At 44.4% G+C, this 19,916-nt stretch overlaps 1 protein-coding gene across 1 annotated transcript; it reads left to right on the top strand.

The window, feature by feature from the left end:
- Positions 1-8,910: 8,910 nt before the first annotated feature.
- LOC117903113 (synaptic vesicle glycoprotein 2B) lies at positions 8,911-19,524 on the top strand. Its single transcript, XM_034814939.1, has 4 exons — positions 8,911-9,130; positions 16,561-16,719; positions 16,785-17,502; positions 18,025-19,524. Exons 2-4 carry the CDS (start codon positions 16,683-16,685, stop codon positions 19,163-19,165), a joined length of 1,896 nt encoding a protein of 631 aa, XP_034670830.1. The 5' UTR covers positions 8,911-9,130; positions 16,561-16,682; the 3' UTR covers positions 19,166-19,524.
- Positions 19,525-19,916: the final 392 nt, after the last annotated feature.

Raw genomic sequence — 19,916 nt, 5'->3', positions numbered from 1 at the left:
CTGGACGACAATGGGCAAACGTAACTTATTGTTGATCGAAATAATATTTCCCGACTCAGATTTTCTGTTTAATATTACTACGGCATTTAGCGTCATGCATAACCGATTCAAAAATCAATTTTCTAAATGGTTTCAAACCCAACTTCCAATAATTGGTTTTCGGTTCATCAGCTTCACAGCAGCGAGCTTTTCACAGCGAGCATTCTTTCCTGCGCGCCCTTTCCGTTAGAGTTTGAAAAGCGGTTTGAGTTGCCAGCGCGCTGGTGGACAGAATTCTCGCTGGTTCATTTCCTTCCGCAGGCCAGCCATGGAATGTTGCTAGTAGGTTTTGCGCGCATTCACTTGCATAAATTGCTTACGAGTGCCCACTTGGTTGAGCCATCACAAACGTTATTCATTTAAACTGATTTCATTGTAGCGCACTCGTTTAGTTGCTTCCCCTACATTTTTCTTTATTACAATTCAGTCGTTTTGATCTCCGCGTACTTATACTTACAATGCAAATTAATTGAATTATTTCAATTTACTACCCAGCAGCATTCACTTCATACATGCAGAAATGATTTTATATTACTTTCCCTTCCTTTTCTTTCGTTTCTTTTGCTGTTCAACGTTTTGGCTGCCGCTCATGGTGATTATCAAACACAAGCGACCCGAGCCCAACAACTGACTGACAGAGAGACAGATCCATAGACATATCAAAATTATGCCCCATTTCGAACTGAATCATTCAGATATGGATTGGGTTCTAGGAGCTGGTCTATTGAAGATCCCTGCACTTGAGCGAATTCGCAACGAAGTGGCACTTCAGCAGAGCATATCTAAGCCTGCCATAAATCTAAGCAAAGCAAAGTTCTGGCATTGTTTTTCCCGAGCTCTTGAGCTTGAGTCCCAGCTCGTCCACAGTTCGGCTTTTGGCTTCGGCTTCGGCTTCGAGCGAGCAGCCGAGGCAGCCGAGGCAGCCACCCACCCACCAGCCACCCTCCAACCATGGAGGCAACAGAGAAACCCACCCAACGTCGCCAACTGAGACAAATCTAATTTACATGATCGCTCGCATTATCGTCCATTGTATTATAATCATCTGCGACGACGTCAACGTCGACATCGACCTCTGCTGCCGTCCCCAGAGCATTGTTTTTTTCTTTGAATTTTATTGTTGCCGTTGTTGTTGTTGGCGGTGGGGGCGAGTTCAGTGGTTGGCGCTTCCTAAGTGGATGACACTCAAGCTCATTGAGCGATCCATTGTAGGGGGATGGGCTGCCATTCGATGGGAATGAGCATGGGGTGGGGCGGCTCAAGGGATGTTTCAGGGGGGGAGGAGCTGGGCTGTGTGGCTGCACCTAGCCTGCCAGAAGCATAATACAACAACACGAGTAATAACAATAACAAATAACAATAGCAGACCAAAGCAGCAGCAACAGCAGCAGGCAGGCAGCGACAGGCAGCAGCAGCACCCACCCGGAGAGGAGAGAACTAAACAATGCGAAATATTGTTCGTTCTCAGTTTTAAAGTTCAAGCCGCGACATTAGCACACGAAATCTGTGATTATCCGACAACCGACTACAAAAAAAAAGAAAGAATAGAAATCCCGCAACTTGGACAAAATTCAATAGCAAAAATCGAACCCCATCGATCGATCAGGTGTGGATCTGCCAATCCGATTCGAAACGAAACGAAACGTTTCTAGAGCGTGAACCAATCAATAAACAATTAAATGCACTGCAACTAACACACATTTAAATGTAACAACAAAACAACAACAACAACAAAAACAAAAGAAGCACGCACAAAAGACAACGAATACAACCGAAAAGGCAAAGCAAAAAAAAATAAATAGCGCGAACAAGTTGGAATTGGAACGGATCAACGGATATATCAAAGTGATTGTTTCAACGTCTATATGTTCCCATATCTTTGGAATTCCAGCTGCAACGGGAAGATCTCAAGGAATACTGACTACTAATGACTGTAGATACAAATCACAGCGGCAGCAAAGTAAGGCTCAGACACTGCACTCCCCCAGTAATCACATTTCATCAACACATTTTGTATGCGGAATACAGACTAGCAGCGCAGCGCAGGGGGGTGGGGAGGGGGGAGCACCCATTTAAGATGCAAAACATTACTGGGAAAAACAGGCAACTTTAAAGTGTTGGCCGATTGGCCTAATATTAACATACAATTTGATTGATAAATTCATTTCATATTCAGCACGGAAAAGTAACACAAATAAATACGAAGACGAATGCGAATGCGAAGTAAGGAGTGTGTGTGTGTGTTTGTGTGTGTGTGTGTCTGATTTTGTTTACTCGTCAACAAAATTTGCATTTAAATTGTGGGAATATTTGCACTTTGCTGTTGTTCCTCTTTGTATTTACATGTTAATTAAAATTGGAACAATCCATAAATAGGCAAACTACACCGGACAACGGCTAAAGTTTCCCTACCAGTGGGTGGGATTGACACGTGTTGTGGCGCATGGCTCACCATACCCGCAGGCAGAAGGAGTACGAAACAAAAATATTCCGTTAATGTCTTGGCCTCGCCCTACGCTACACTCCCAATGTCAACGTCAGTGTTGCACAGCATCGATCGTAAGAGTAAGAGAGCGAGAGCCAAAGAGAGAGCATACATATGTATGCATGTATGTATGTATGTATTTTTGTATCCCCAGTCTCGGTATTGTCTGGTGCGTTCTGGTTGTGGCTTTGATCTGCCATTTTCCAGACCGAACAGGTCTCGTCCAACTTTCGCTCTTAGCGGCATTTTCCACCAAATCCCATTTGAGAGAGAGACACATTTTCTCAACACCATTTGACCTCCCCCCATTCAGCGTGTAATTATGCCGACAGGGTGCGGGCGGGGGACGCATGTTTTTTTCCCGTTATATTTAAATATAATTTCCCATAAGATGCTGCGTCACCGAATTGGCAAACAAAATGATTCAAAATATAGAACACAAATGACACTTGTTGTGCTGCTTGGAAACCGATTCAATACTCTCAAAATATAAAATATGATCTATTTTCGAATCAGTCTCTGACGCAGTTGATGGCGTGCGGTCTGGTACGGGTTTAACCGGTTGCAACGGGTACACGGGTCTGCCAATATCATTGAAATATTGGAATATTTTGGATGTACTGAATTTTATGTATGCAAAAGAAAGCCTTGCACTCACCTCACGCAAGTGCAGGGCCAACACACAAATACTTGTGTAAGTGCAAGGTGACGTCTTTACCACAGGGCAACTCCATCTCCATCCCTTTCTAGCGCTTGTCTCCCAGTGCGGTGCGTGGTGAAAAAGTTATTGGTCCTCCCCACAGCGGACAACGCGTCACCTTGTGCGTAAATTCACCTTGCATAGAACATTCAGTGCGTGTCCAAAATAAACAAGATTTAATCAGTTTTCACTTTTACTCACTTTTAGCTCTGCGTATGTCTGTATTTATCCATATACTAGATGGTTTCCCGTCGCAGTTCTCATCTTTTTTGGGGGCCATGTGAATTCACGTGTTTTCTTTTGTTTTGCAAACAATTTGGGTTGAAACGTGCTGCTGGTTTTGATAGAAAAAACATTTTCGATTCTTCATACAGCCAGCATGTGCCCCCACATTGGATTTCCCTTTTGCAACACCATAAAAATATATAATAATTAATGTTCATTGAACATTCTACACGCAGTTGTTTCCATTTCAGATCTCTCAGCGACAACAAATCCTTAATCAATGCCAGAAATATTAATATCAATCAAGAAAGAGCAACACAAAGAGCAGCAAGGAGAGGAAGGCAGAGCCAAAGCGGAAGTCGCAATAAGTAATCCGAATCCACGAGATCAGTGAAAATTGCTAAAACATTTGAATGGAAGCAATATTGCAGCACAATCCGCACCAGACTCAGAGAACGGTACATCTGCAACTGCAACTGCAACTGGCACTGTTACCGCTACAGCAAGCAGTGTGCCACAAAGAGGTGAGTTTTTGTTCCTGCTAAGCCACGCTGGAAAAGAGAGAGAGGGAGATTTCTCAATTTCTGTCTCTAAATATTTAGCTATAGCCATGATCTGTTTATCAGTTCGTATTATCGATGGGCTCTCGCTTCTCTACACTAATTCTTTCATCATCCAACACCTAATTGGCCATTCAATCGTTTCTAATTATAATTATTTGTGTTAATTGCACTTGATTTGAGCGTTTTAACCAAAGCGTACATATGTACACATGTATAAAGTGCATAAATGTGTTCATATAGATAAATATAAGGCAGCTATGGGCCACGCCCCGGGGCAATTAAACAAGTTAAGTCGCTTGTGGCGCTGTCTTTTTATGACAGTCAAACAGCAACTGAAACAGAAACTGAAACAGAAACAGAAACAGTACAAAAATAAATAATAATTTAATCAAAATATTTACTCACAGATAAGACAAGTGAAACGTGGCACTTGTGCGAAGGGCTTTCAGCGGGGGGCAGCAAATGGGAATGGAAATGGAAATGTCAGACTATAATCACTTGCACTAATTCGCAGTTATTTATTTTGTGGGACAAGGAAGTGCCAAAAACCAGGCAGAAATTATCAAGAAATTCTGAAAGATAATGGAAAGAAGTTACAGCCTAAAAGTGGATGTTTCGAGGGGCTCCAAATAGCCTGCAACTGCATCAAGCTGCAGCTCGCAATAATAATTTGTTTGTATTTATTTGTGTTGCATTTTGTGTGCCATGTGCCCTTGCCTTCATTCATTTTGGGCTCGAAACGGGACAAACCGACTCGAATTGGTTTGATTCAGTGTAAAGTTCTTTGATTCGGATGCAGATAAAGATACACAGGGACAGAGACAGCTACACGAGCAAAGCAAAACCTACAACCGACCAGATGGATCGGTGCAAGGCAACTGTGTTTTAATTGTGCAATTAGCTGCATAATTGTAATGCTCTGAATAGAGGCGCAGCCCGCCAGTAGGGGGCTGCAAGTGCTCCAAGGTGGCGACAAATCTTCTCTGCATAGTGCCTAATCCGAATCATTATCCTTGGCTCTAGTGCTCTGTCTATCAAAATGCCAGACCCAACCATGTAATGGCTTCAACGCAAAAGCCTCCTAATCCCACGCCAGTGCGGTGCCTGTCAACGGGAGACGAGACTCGGACTGCCACCTTTATGGGGCCCTTCGCTTGTTGATCAAGTAGCCAACTATTTAATGGCTCTAATGAGCGGATTACCCAGCAGCGACAGTTGCCCCCAAAGCCCTGAGGTAAACAGCAACAGAAACCGAAACCCCAACTAAAACCAAAACAATTGCCACAGATACTGCGATTTGCATGGACCTGGACCGAACGACAGAGAGTTTATTGTCCAGAATGGATGGTGTTATTGTCATTATTGCCGGGCGGGCGCCACAAACCTGTTGGGCACGGAAATATGATATGGATCTCTGCACCAGAAGCCACTCAAGCAGACAGTGCCTCGATCGATCGCTGCAATGCGTTACCCCATAAGCATCGCCTCCAATTGATGCCATGCCATAGATGCCCATAGATATGACGCTCGCAGTTCATGTGGCGTGGAGCCAGTTCCGACGATCGATGCAGGACGCAAGAGCGGAGGAGATCTGCTGCATAACGCGTGGCATAAGCAAGAGATTTCCTTAACGATCAACGATCGTGGGAGCCTTACTGCTCTGTCAGCTGTATCCCAGTCCATAAAGCTCGCAATCTGAACCATAATAAAAGCTGAACCGCACATCGCCAACCATCGCCCCGTTCCAGTTCTCATCTGAGGCTGATGACGCTGCCGCCTTTAAGGTTCAGCGGGTTGTTGATTGGCATTGGTTCTAACCGGTTCACACTGGCCCCTCGGTGGTGCTCTGTGGTGCTCTTCTGGCTGTTGATTTTCATGAAATTGGGCATTGAATTGATTTCTGCTTAAGTCCAATGTTTAGTCATTCAGTCACAGAGACGCGATCACTCGTACTTTTCCCCTTGTCTTAATTGTTATTGGGCGATGAAATGATAAATGATAAATGAAATTGGGATTGGGTTTGGGTTTGGACTTGGGTTTGGGTGGAGCATAGACATTGCGTAGCCGAAAGTGACTTGGCATTTTGCACTCACGTGACACTCGCAGACCGCGGAGCTGTGTGCGTCAGAGGAACCCCGAAAGGTATTAGGAAAGATCCCCCCGCTAAGCCAGTTATAATGTTGATGTTTTGATCGTTCTAATGTTCATGCCGCTGGCAGATCGTAAAGCTAAAGATAGACGGCTTTACGAGGCCAGAGGTCTGGTGGGAGGTCTGTAAGGATTTTGCACACCGATTTTCCGATCTGAGTTCGTAGCTAAGCCTCGGGCTTGAGGTTCGATCATTGCATACTTTTGAGCTGGACCTTGGGCAGAGCCAAGATCAAGCGCTCAAAAATATCTTCCTGGCCATGCCTCCGATCTGCTGTAGATCCGCTCTCCACGCAGATTTATGCCTGATAAACATTTTACCTCTGATAAGCGCTGACCCATAAATCACGGAATACATCAACAGACCCTAAGCCGCAGCATCATAAAGTCTACACATATTTCCACTGACGTCAGACGATTCCACTCCACTTGGAGTGTACGCAAAGATCTCGTCTCGTCTCATCGCGCAAGCAAACATCTTGTTTTGGAAGGGACGGGGACACGTTGACTTTGACTTTGGTTGGTGTCCAATGGCAGACGAGAGACGAGAGACTGTGGCAGTCAAAGGACACGCGCTGAGCTGTTACGGACATGGGCATGGCCACCGGATGGGTCACATGGGTCGACAGCTCGGCACACCGGTGTGGTGACGGGAAGACGTCGCGTCTGCCTCGCTTACCTCCGCCAGCGTTGGCAGCTGACAACTGGGCAAACAGCTCTGAACTTGAGCGAAATGAGTTCAGATTGCCTGTACACATATTTACATACACGAGGGGGGAACAGGGGACAGGGGACAAATGTTTACCTATCCGCGTGGCCAATATTTGTGTTTACGTGATTCCGAAATTTCACAAAAGAGCGGGGGCAGAAATACGATGCGCTTTATTTTTAGCGCAACTCGTTGCGTTTGCTTGCATTACAAGTTGTTCGGAAGTGTTCCTAATTACTCCGAAGTACTCCGAACCACTCCGAATCGCTCCGAATTACCTAGAATAATTCGGCTTTCATTCGAACCATTTCGAGACTCTAGCGGCAGCACACTCAAAATTATAATTTCATTAATTTTAGTGCTCTTAAAGCTATTCCGAAATGTTTCCGAGTTAACATGAAAGCCTCTTCCGGGTGCACTCTTTATAACATTAAATTAAATATTACTTTAAAATGCACTTCGCGGCACTCTGAATTTTTATTGGTTGAATTTTTTTGCATTTAAAGCTAGGCCAAAAAAACTCTGAATTATTCGGAATAACTAATAGCTAGGAGGCAGCCGTGTCTCTTGCTTGAAACTATTTACCAATGCAGTTTGGGAACTTCAGAGGTTACACGAAAAGCTCTTCCTATTCCCACTCTCTGAAGAACTTCGAATTTGCATTCAAACCACTCTCAGTTATCCTCTAAAATGCACCTTAAAGAGGCAACATACATATGTATTTACACATGTATGTATGTATGTATGTATGAGCATACAAATGCATGTACAAAAAAAAAGTGACAATAATCATTCCTCGCTGAACTTGGACGTTCTCTCGTTTCAATTCCATGGCTATGGCCTGCGGAAAAACACTTTGCACACACAAAAACAGTTTTTTTGTGTGTTTATTTCCTTTATTTTTTTGGTTTTGTTTTTGTTCTTTATGAAATGACAAAAATTACGTAGATCTTTTGCCGCCATCAGGGCAGGGAGACACAGTGTATCCAGGGAATGGGGGGCGGAACAGCTACGGTATGGCATGGATGCGGATAAGATGGACAAGTGGACAAGGCGAGCGGGAGAGCGAGAGAGAGAGTGAGAGAGCGGCTGTGGTGGTGGTGTGGACATAGCCATCAGCACGCAAACGCAAGCGACGACACATGCGAGGGTGGGAGACCAGCGGGCAGCCCAGAGAGTCACACAAAACAAACACACACACACACACACACGCAGTCACTCGTATATGTATTCGCAGATCTGTGCATTTATGCATGTATGTATATTTGAAACGGTGATTTTGACTCCAGGATTTGGGATGCAAACTCAAGGGAGAGTCATCATTTTGTTTCTATAATACTTGAATGGGTTTTGAACTGGTTGAAAGTGGATTTAGGCACCGATTTAATTGACTTTTAGCTGCTCCTCTGCTTTGCTTTGCTCCTCATTGATTCCATGCCCAAACATTTCGCGTTTTCGGTTGAACATTTTTTGGCCACCCTTTTTTGGCTATTATTTATGATATTTCTGGCTGCACTTTTTGCTTGCCAACAGCACAGCGGCGCTCGCCAGTGGGGGAAGGGGTGCCAGAGGCTGGCGCTTTCTGATAAGAACAAAGCGGGTAGCCTGGCCCACAGATAAGCATCGAGAAGTGCGACCACAACGATGCCTCGCTCGGCTACTGGTATGGCTTCTGGCATCTTGCACAGATTTTGCCAACCCGCACCCGCACCTGCCTTCTGTTGCGCGATCCATTGGGCGATAACGTCAACAGCAAGAACCAGAGACAGAGACAGAGACAGAGCGCACACAAGACGAGAACGGAGAGCGCCAACCGAGAGTGGCGGACACACGCGGTTGGGCCTGCGGGATGGGGATGGACGCGAGCGGCAACGATCGACTGAGAGAGAGAGAGAGATAGAGAGAGAGCGAGCGCCAGCAGCATCCAAACAAAGAGACAGTGAACAAACTAACGGATTCGGACGGACCCTCAGACACGGCGGACAGACAGGGACTGTGGCGTGCCGCTGGCGATTATAAAAGACGCCCCGACGCCACTTGGAACGCATTGTCCATTCGCTCTTGGAGCCGCGTGGAGCTCCTCCAACCAGTGAACCAACCACACATACTCATCGTATCCGTATCCGTATTCCCGCATATCCAATTCCGTTAATCGCTGAGTGCCGTTCACGTGCATTGTTACCAACCAGGTCCGGAGGGCAGAAAAACGTTTAAGTTTGCGAAATCGACGACGACAACGACAACGACAACAGGAGTAGTAGGTGCGTAACACAAAAAAAAATCTCTTATTCCCTAAAGCTATAGCCAAGGATAAACATTTTATGATTCCTGAATCATCATTGAAATTTAATTGAGTTTCAATTGGTTTTTCGTAACGCTTCTTCCTGGTGCTTGTAACTCGTAAATAAGATTAAGATGCAACACGAAATCTTCTTTTTCTGACTGCCCAGCCGTCGCAGGCATTATTCCACATTTTGTATTCCGTTCCGATCTGATTCGATGACTTCTTTTCACTGCCTCTCCCCCCCGCAACGAAATACGGAGTAAAGGCTTAAAATATCAAAAAAACACAAAATTAATGCATAAATTAATTATGCAAACTAAATTGTCGCACGCCTGCGAAACGAGAAAAAGGGAAAAAGAAAGCAAAGTGCTGGCAAAGTGAACGGGTAAAACGGGAAGGTGTCGAAACACCTGTCCGCTCCGTTCGAACAAAGCGATCCTCATGCTTACAAGACGAAGTAAGATCGCTTCAATCTCTTCAGGAGTTCTTCGTCTAATCAGCAATGTGTGGCCTGAGCTCCCATCAACACCCAAAAGCGAGTGTGTAATTTCATCAGACCTCCCATGATCTCCGAGTCTGAGTCGCATTGTTGCAGCTACTTGAATCACACTGATCGAGAATAGCTTGGAGGAGGCTTTTTGCTGTTGCCGAGAGAGAGTTCAATCCCAGGCGAGCATTAGTCATGCGTTGTTTTGCTTCTTCGGCTTTTTCGCACATACATAGATCGATCGATCGAATACGAAACTCGGCATTCCGTCTAGCACTTTTAATGTTTGATGCTGTCGTCGGCTCTTCTGGCGCTCTTCTGGCGATCTGCCTCTCTGAGACTTTTGTTTTCGTTTCGTTTCGCACAATACTGTTTTTAATTGAGAATTGGACAATTAATTGAAATGTGTTGTGCAGGGACGGATATCAATTGAAGATGAAGAAAGAGCGCGTGAAGGAGTGAAGAAATACAAAAAAAAAATAAAAACCAATTCGAACAAGTTTGGGCCGGGACGGGCCGGGGCCGCACGCAGTTTTGCTTAAAATTCAGCAATAACAAAACACTCAATGAGCATATTTATACTACATACGTACATAAATATGTACGAGTATGTGTTTAAATTGTTATTGTTTATAGATTAAACTTGTGCATTGCCACATTCATACGGACACATGCACGTACGCCCCAAATTGAACTCGAATAAAGCGAATGCAGAAACCCAACGACCAGCGATCGATATCCAAGACAGCCACCACCCAGCCTCCCAGCGTTCCATTTCGTTTCGTTCCGTATCTGCGCTCCTTTCTTTGTAGTGAAAAAGTTCCCTGAATAGTTCCAAAGGGGAAAAGGGAAAAGTGCACACGTGTCTATGGATTTGGAACTCAACCCTTGGCATGCGAGCCGACTGATCCTCCCTCCGAGTTCAAGGTGCTCAAACTTTTCAAAGTTCAACGCTCAGTTCCAACTCCACACAAAGGTTTATACGGGATGAATGCTTTGTCTGAGGAATTAGGCTGTCCGTCAAAGAGCATAATTATCCATCAAAATTTTGTTTGTTTTGTTTTGTGTCAGTCTGACAGTTTTGCTGTGGGTGGAGTAATGACAATTTCTAAGCATTTCAGAAATGTCTAATTTAATTAATTGTGGGCAGGCCACCCACACACATGGGCGGGAAAAGTACAGTTTGATTATGGCGAAAATTGAAATTAAAGTGACAATGAGAAATGTGAAATGAGCAAAGAACACGTTCCCCACCTCGAAGCTCGGGTCGGAGGTGCGATAATAATTTCCCAAATGAGGCAACAAGAAATTAGCGTCAAGTTACGCTCCACAAACGAATACCCGAATGGGTTGGGGCTTGTGGATTAATCAACTATTATGCAAGTCCCCCACCCGTTGGGTCCACGCTTTCATTTAATCTTAGGCCAAAAACGTGACTCTCAAAGAACTCTGCATGCGTACAAAAAATGATCTCAAATTGCACTTTCTATGCCTCGCTTTGCTTTGCTTATCATGAGTTGCTGGAGAGACGTGTAAACGTTGCAGCTGCCAAAACGCCAGCAAGCCAAAGGCAATTAGCCACCACTGATTGACTTTTAGGACACAGGAATGATCTACGTCCTAGCCGCGTAATGATGGGGTTTCGGCTGGTAATTACCATAAAACTCATTGCGGCTTATGGATCACATTCTGTTGAATCTTTCTTCATATTTGTGCTGTGCATATTGCTTTTCGAGAGACTTCCTCTCTGTCTCTGCGACTGCGTATCTGTATCTCTGCTGACTCAGTCACATGGCCAGCTTACACGATCATTGCTCGCTCGCATCGATTCCAATGTATCAGTAATCGCAATGAAAAATAACAACACACAATACGCTGTGCATATATAACAATATCAGCAATATACAGTTGTGTTCAATGAAATAGTAGTGCCGCGCTACACAATTTTCACAACTATTTTTGAGACCCTTCCAGTCTTTCGAATTGAACAAGTGATACATTTTTGGAAAGCCTGAAATGTACACATTATAACCCAGAAAGAATCCTGGAACATTTGCATTCCATCTTCTTGTTTTACATGACTTTAGAAAAATACCCATGAAAAATGCTGTTCAATAAAATAGTAGTGCTAGGTGCAAGTATTAAAAAAAAATTAAAAAACAAATTAAATCAATTCAAAAAAGTTACCATCAGTAAGCTTAATTTATATATTGAATATTTTGATGAAAGAAAAGTTTGAATGTAACGGTACTTTTGTTTTTGGAGCGTAGAAGTAATCATTAAACGGTCCAATATGGGAGACTTAAGAATTAGACTAAAAACTAAAATCAGGAGGTATAATGGAATTCAAAACTAATTTGAATGTGCTTTTACTGTTATTTTAAATAGTTTAAACTAAAAGAAGCACCCTGAAAAATGATTTTTATGCGAAAAAATTGTCTTTTAGTAGATGGTCGAAGATGGTTGAAGGCAAGACCAAGGTCTTCAATATCCTCAAAAGTTATGAAAACAATTTTATATCGCTCTGAAAGTGTTTTGATAGTTAATACACGACTGATTACACATTATTTAGTTGCAAGAGGTCCCCGGAAGCTACGCGTTTGAGAATAAAAGCACATGGGTACACGACTCATGTTTTGAAAAATGAGGACATGAGGCAGGTGGACTGAGCCGTGTCACAGTCCGAAAAATACTTTTGACAGATGAGTGTAAAGTTGTTTTATATGGTAAGGAAGACTCAAAAGAATATGTTTGGCGTTCACAGATATCGGATAACTGCCCAAATTCTAGCAAAAAACAACATTGGGCATGTTGGGTTGACCCTTAAGAGCTACAGCCCATATAAACTCTTACTTCCTAGCCTCGTATTGGCGTATTTCATAAGATGGTGTGTGCAATCAAACGTTTTAATACAATACAGTAATATTACTATTGAAAAATGCATCACAAAAAAAATCTATCAACAAGATAATGATCTGAAACACGCAAGAAAGCTCGGTAGGAATGGAATTTTGTCCGAAAAGGTCGACACTTTTCCATGTCTAGCTCAGTCTGTAGACCAAAATCTTAACGAAATCTTAATGTGGAATGTGAAATGTGTAATTATGATTATAATTCCGTGAACCAGAGCCAAGTTGGCCAAGTGGTTTAACAATTATAGTCTCAGATCCTAATTAAGCTTGGGCAGTATATTATTTACACATGCCAGGTAGGAGAAGGGCCTTAGTGAAAACAAATTTGATTAAAAACTACATATTAAACCTCAAGAAACATATAAAACATGAAACATATGCATTAATTCCACTTTCGTTTTTTATTTCGATTTTCTAAAAAAAAACTACTATTTTATTGAACAGCATTTTTCATGGGTATTTTTCTAAAGTCATGTAAAACAAGAAGATGGAATGCAAATGTTCCAGGATTCTTTCTGGGTTATAATGTGTACATTTCAGGCTTTCCAAAAATGTATCACTTGTTCAATTCGAAAGACTGGAAGTGTCTCAAAAATAGTTGTGAAAATTGTGTGGCGCGGCACTACTATTTCATTGAACACAACTGTATGTACATTTGTATGTATGTATGTACGTATATGAACACAAGCAACAACAATCATAATAATAATAATGCCGTTTATAAGTATCAAGTATTATTCTTTTGATCACTTAAGCCGCTGCCTGCTGCCGTCAATTGTTCAACCCTCACAAAAGGGTTTACGGACTCTCTCATTGGGTTTGTCATCTCTCTCGCTCTCTCCCTCCCCATCCATCGTTAATCATCATAAGTTATGAACTTGAATCGCAAAGATCATGAACTGATGCCAAAAGGGAATCATGCACTGTCTTTCGTGCCAAATGGGTATCATGATCAAAAGGTTATCTGTGTTGCCTACTTAATTACAGTTTTCCAAGATTTTCTTATAAATAGCTTCAAACTTAACATTTAATGATGAATTATTGTTTCGGATTCGGGGAAATCCCGACCAGTTCCAACTATTTCTGCGGTTCGCGCCTAAATTTTGAATTTTAATTAGCCCGACGGGAACAATGGAACATGGGGGGGAACACGGTGAGCACTGGAACGGGAAAGCCGCGTCGTCGCTCTGAGCGTTGCTCTGATAAGCCAGCCCGCCTCAGGGCGTGTTCCAGTTCCACTTTGTTCCGGCACGATCGTGGCGGCACTGTCTCCAGCTTGGGACGCCTTTTTGGTGTATTTAAGCGCGCGCGTAACGCTTCTCAGATACTTTCCACCATTTGGCGCGAACAAACGCTCATCGAGAGACCCGCTACAGACCCGCTAAATACCGCTAAAACGTACCGCCCCGGCTTACGCTCTCCGCCAGTTGTAGTTAAACGCCAAAATCAACCAAATCTAATTTCGGTTTTTTTTTTAAATTGTATTTTGTTATTATTGTTTGAGTTTCTGTGTGCGTTTGTGTGTGTTTTCGTTTTCGTTTACGTTTGACTCCCAATGCAGCAAGTTCGGCATTCCCGCACCGCGTCTGACCGTTAAAGTTTTTAATGTTTTCGCAAGTTTTTAGTAGTGAAAATTGTCAGGCCAACCTGAGAACTTTGCGCACCACAACCAACAAAATCGAAAAAAAGCAGAAACAGTCGCTTAGCTGACACCCACAAATAAATTCGAAATAATTACAATTTTTTTAGTATACTTTTCAATCGAAATCTTCGCCAAGAATCCCCAAAAGCAACAGCAACATCAAATCACATATAAAATAAATACAAATAAAACAAATACCCGAGAAGCAAGTGCAAGGAGCAGCTTTCCCATATGCCCTTTTGGTCAAAAATACAATAATTTATTGATAAACAATAAGGCCTCCCCTGCCCCAAGTGCAAATAAAGCGAAAACGTTTCGATTCGTTTGGTTTCGTTTCGTTTCGCGTACCCCCCGCCAACCAGCCAACCAGCCAACAGGTGTAAACAGGTAAAAAAAAAGCAAACGAATATCATTATCGGTCGCTCGAGTCAAGGAAATTAGTAAACGAACCAATTAGCGAGACTTAAACGCTGAATGCACCAGAACCCAGAGTGTTATTGTAGAATTTCAGAAGAAATCTTTGGAAGTGCAACAAGAATTACTTGGGGTAGAACATTGAAGATTATTTATTAAAATACAATCCTTCGTTCAAGCAGAGATTTAAGAGAAGACTTTGCAGATGTATGCCGAACTAATAGAAAGCTAGAAATAAGGATTCGTAATTAAGTCTTCTTGAAATCATTAAAATCAGTTTCGTAGATCAATTTCTAGTTGGATTTTCCACATCAAATGCCGTATGACCGTGCAACCAAAAGGCGCCATGTCTCACTTTTGATGTGCTAATTAATTTGAGATATGCAAAAAAGCAAAACAAATGCTGCACCATAAGCGATCCAAGCTCCCCGAGTTCCCCCACAACCTCCACTTCCACACCCATACGACGCATGCGCACTCGTACATGCAGCGGCTGACATTGAATGTCTGTCGGGGAGTCTGGTGGGACCCCGTCCAGGTCCGAGGTATTTCATTCACACGCAGTTTTTCCAGTTATGCGGCTGCGAAAAAAGACAATCGTAATAAATAATAATAATCGCAGTCGTAGTGTAAACTGGAACCGAATACCGCGTAGATATCCAGTTGGTTTCGGATTTCATCAGATCTACATAACTATCTCTGAGGGAAAGGCAAATAGAAATGGAAATGGAAATGGTGCTGTACTTGTACCTGGCACGAAGGCCGGTGAAGGGCCGGCGGAAGCGTAGGCGTTGTACGCACCGAGGTCGGTAACCAGCTCTCAGTCAACGAATTACCATTAATCAGTATAATCAGTATAGTAGCAGCATAAAGCATAAGTTTCAATATTTGCAATATAAGAAATGAAATGCATTGTTGCAGTCCCACCTGCAGAGCTGAATGCTATGAGACACTCGCTCTTGCTCTCTCTCTCTCTTACTTGTCTTTGCGCTCTCTGCTGCTGGCGCCACTGCCGCTGCCGCTGTCGCTGCCTAACTGTCATCTTTTGGCTTTACGCTGCACTTTCGGTTCCTGTTCTCCTTCACTGCGTGCATGCGTGCACTGCCTGTCCTCTCGCTTGCGCCAGCAGATTCAATCGATGAACGAGGAGGTCATTGTAGAGTTGTTGTTCCTTTTCGCCTAATGAATAAAGTGAAAGATTGCGGCCATAAATCAGAAATTGAAACTGCAATGGAGCCGAAAGAAATGCCGTTGCCACAATTAGACCAGAATCATAACCAGATCCAGAGCTCTGTTAATTAGCAGCTGTTTTGTCGGCACTGCGGCACGTGACCGCACAGGCAGGCCATTAACCAATAACCAAATTGAATTATTTAGTGCTTGCTGTAAACGTTTTACATTTGCACACAAACATGCATACATATTTGCTCAAGCGTGTGTGCTGTTAACAGTTCGATCCGCTCTCTTACATTAACAGAGCAATAACAGCGCAAAGCGCAGAGGCAACGACTGGGTGCCAGCCATGACAGGTTTCAAAAAAATTCATTTTATTTCCCCAATTATTTATTAATAAAAGTGTCGCAATATAAACGCACCAATGCGCTGCTCTGTCTGCGCTGGTGGGGTTTTTTTTGTTGTATATTTCACGCCTTCAGCATTTTGGCTAGTTCTCGACTATTTTGGGGTATAATTTTTTATTAATCAATTACGACAGCGCTGTTTGTCCCACCAATTAGATCTCGATTGTTGTATACATATAGTATATTGCATGAGTGTATGCGTGAGCAGATCGTTTATTAATTTCATTCAATTACTCTTCAATGTTCGCCTTGGGCGCCCAATTGAGCGATAACGAGCGAGTCGACACGGGGTTAAAGATGTAAACCAACGAGATTTCAACTAATATCTTTCTCTCTCTCTCTCTCTCTCTCTTTCTTTGTGTGTAATTGCAGATCGCTAAGCAAGGCACGCACAACTGTACTTTCCTAAGCAGCCGCTGGCAGCATCCAAATCGAACAATTTAATTTCCTTTTTGCTACGCGCACAAACAGCCAACAACAACTTGAACTATAGAATGGTAGAAGGTGATTCTGCAAAAGGTAAAAGCGAATGTAAGTATACCCCATCGAGCAGTGGGGGAGAACTATGCAAGTTACTTAATTAATATCATTTGCAGCCTATAATGTAGAAGCTGGACTACAGCCAAACTACAATCAGAGCGCAGCAAGCAATCCAACAAACCAATCGATTGGCAACGCCAACGCCAACGCCAATCCGCATATCGACAATCGAGCGATCATTCAGCCGTACTCCCTGGGCACGGGCGCCAAGCAGCCAGAGTATCAGTTTGCGGCTGACAATCGCGGCTACGAGCCGGACACGACCAACACCAATGGCAAGCAGCAGGACGTAGAGCGTGCGGTGGTCGGCGCTGCCGGCGACACCACCACCAGCAGCAGCACCACCGAGCACAATGGCAAGGGCGGGCGACGCGGCAAGAAGGGGGCTCCGCTGCCAGAGCCCACCAGCCCGATAGTCGCCAACTTCGAGCGGGCCATCGAGCTGTGCGGCTATGGCAAGTTCCACTACATACTGCTGGCCATTTGCGGCCTGGTCAGTACGTCGGAGGAAATGGATGTCATCTCGATGTCGTTCATTCTGCCATCGGCCGAGTGTGACCTCGATCTCAACACGGAGACCAAGGGCTGGCTCAACTCGATCATCTTCATCGGCATGATGGTGGGCGCCTACTTCTGGGGCAGCATCGCCGACAGCTTTGGCCGCAAGAAGGTTCTGATTGTCATCTCGTTCATGAATGCCTTCTGCATTGTCGCGTCGTCGTTTTCGCAAACTTATTCGTTTTTCATGCTGTTTCGATTTCTCAATGGCGCAGCGTAAGTATTAATGATCGAATGAATCTCTCCCAGCAGTCCCCATCCATCATCCATCATCCACTGTCGATCCACTGTTGGTCGAGTGACACACGGGCCCGAAACCCCGCTGCCCAGGGTGTTAATTCAATTAACTTTGTTATAAATAACAACAAAAATATTTGAGCCACAATATCGTGACTGTTTATGCTAATTAAAGGCTCGAATCTGAGTCCGAGTCCGCGTCCGAGTCCGAAACCATTGCTGCCACAACCCAAAAAAAACAAAAAACAAAAAACAAACCACAGAAAATCTCAGTGCGCAGGGCAGGCCTTGGCCCCTTGGCCATAAATGAGTCATCCATCCAGCCCATCGGCTAGCCAAGTTCCCCCATATTGATCATTATTTTTGCCAATCGCCTGCTAATTACTTGAGCGTACGCCCAGAAATATTTGCGCAACCCCCGACCAGACCCCCGCGCTGGCATTGCTCAAGGATCAGCCTCTAACAATTGTTTTTCACTCTTCTATTTGTTCCTTGTTTCAGGCTCGGAGGCAGTGGTCCTGTCATCTGGTCGTACTTCGCCGAATTCCAACCGAAAGCGAAACGTGGCTCCATGCTGAGCTTCATGGCTGCCTTCTGGACCTTTGGCAACCTGTTTGTGGCCGGCCTCGCCTGGCTGATCATACCCACGGACATTGGCTTCATGACTCCATATTTCACATACAACTCGTGGCGCATTTTCCTGCTCGTCTGCTCGCTGCCCTCGTTCCTGGTCGGCTTTCTGCTCTTCTATCTGCCGGAGTCGCCCAAGTTTCTGCTGACGCGCGGCAAGAAGGATCGCGCCCTGGCCATCTTCCGCGGCATCTTTGTGACGAACACGCGCAAGCGGCCGGACGAGTACATGGTCTACGACCTGGAGGTGGACGAGAAGCTGCTCGAGAGCTCGGCGAACAGCAAGAACAAGTATTCGCGGATGGTCAGCGGCATGGTGGACCACAGTCGTGCGCTGTTCAAGTCGCCCATTCTCAGATTCACCATCGTCTCGATCACGATTAACTTTACATTCCACATTGGCTACTACGGACTGTTGATGTGGTTCCCGGAGCTCTTCAATCGCTTCGAGGAGTACGAGAAGGCCTTCCCCGACAAGTCGGCCGGCGTCTGCACGGTCACCGAGTATGTGGTGGGCATTGCCCGCGAGAGCGCCAACAATGGCACCTGCTCCTCGGACATACCCCAGTCGGTGTTCATGGAGTCACTCATCTCGCTCGCCTCCGCCCTGCCCGCCAATCTGCTGGCCATTCTCGGCATGGATATGCTGGGGCGGAAGTTCTTCCTGATTGCCGGCACGATGACTGCCGGCATTTGCTCGGCCCTCATGTACTTTGTGCGCAGCTCCCTGCAGAATCTCATTGTGTCGGCGATCTTCAGTGGCGCCATTTCGGCAGCCAATGCGGCCCTCGACTGCCTCATCACCGAAGTATTCCCCACCAAGCTGCGTGCCACCGGTGTCGCCATCTCCATGGTGGCCGCCCGCCTCGGCGGCATCATTGGCAACATTGTGATTGCCCAGCTGCTGGACAACTACTGTCCCTCGCCGACATTCATTGTCTCCGGCCTGCTCATCGGCGGCGGCCTCATGTGCCTCCTGTTGCCCAATACGACGCGGAAGGAGCTCAACTAGGGAGTCTCCGGGTGCTACCAAGCTAGCAACCAAACGAAACAAAATTTCAACAACAAATCGCCAAAAAAACAAAAAATAGTAAACCAGAAAATAGAAATATTTATGTAAAAAACAGCAGCAGAGCCAGCTGCAGATAGAAAGAACAGGAACAACCCACACCCCAGTCCAACATTTAATTTTCCCCAAAACCCAACCCCGACCCCGACCCCACCCCCCTTTGTGTATATATGGTGTGTGTGCTGTGGGAACACGACTATTTGTATCATCAGTAATTATTATAGCGATAGCGATAACAATAACGATAGCGATAACGATCTTTCTGCTCTAATTTTAACGCCTATCGGAATTTAAATCGGAAACACAAAACAAAAGCCCAACAAAAACTAACCAAGAAACCAAACACCCCTCCCCCAAACCCCACAGCCCCTAAGCCAGCGAGAAGATATACATATATACATACCTACATACATATATGTAAATACATACATATATACAGATATTTGGCAAGCGCCGGCGCCAGCTGAACAGCAAACAGCAGAAGGAAGTTAGCGACGAGACCAACATAAATGGTGCCGAAAAAAAACCCGAAGCAAAGCAAAGCAAAAGCAAAGCGAAGCGAAGCTCCCTCCCTCTGTTGTCAATTATTGTTTGTTATTATTGCTATTATGATGTAAAACATTTATGCATACAATACGTATATACCCTTATCTTTATATATAAACATACATATGTATGTATCAAGTAACATTTT

Source organism: Drosophila subobscura, chromosome A (assembly GCF_008121235.1).
Source record: "Drosophila subobscura isolate 14011-0131.10 chromosome A, UCBerk_Dsub_1.0, whole genome shotgun sequence".
NCBI lineage: Eukaryota > Metazoa > Arthropoda > Insecta > Diptera > Drosophilidae > Drosophila > Drosophila subobscura.
The sequence above is the reverse complement of the archived record's forward strand: the minus strand, read 5'-3'. Positions and strand labels throughout refer to the sequence as shown.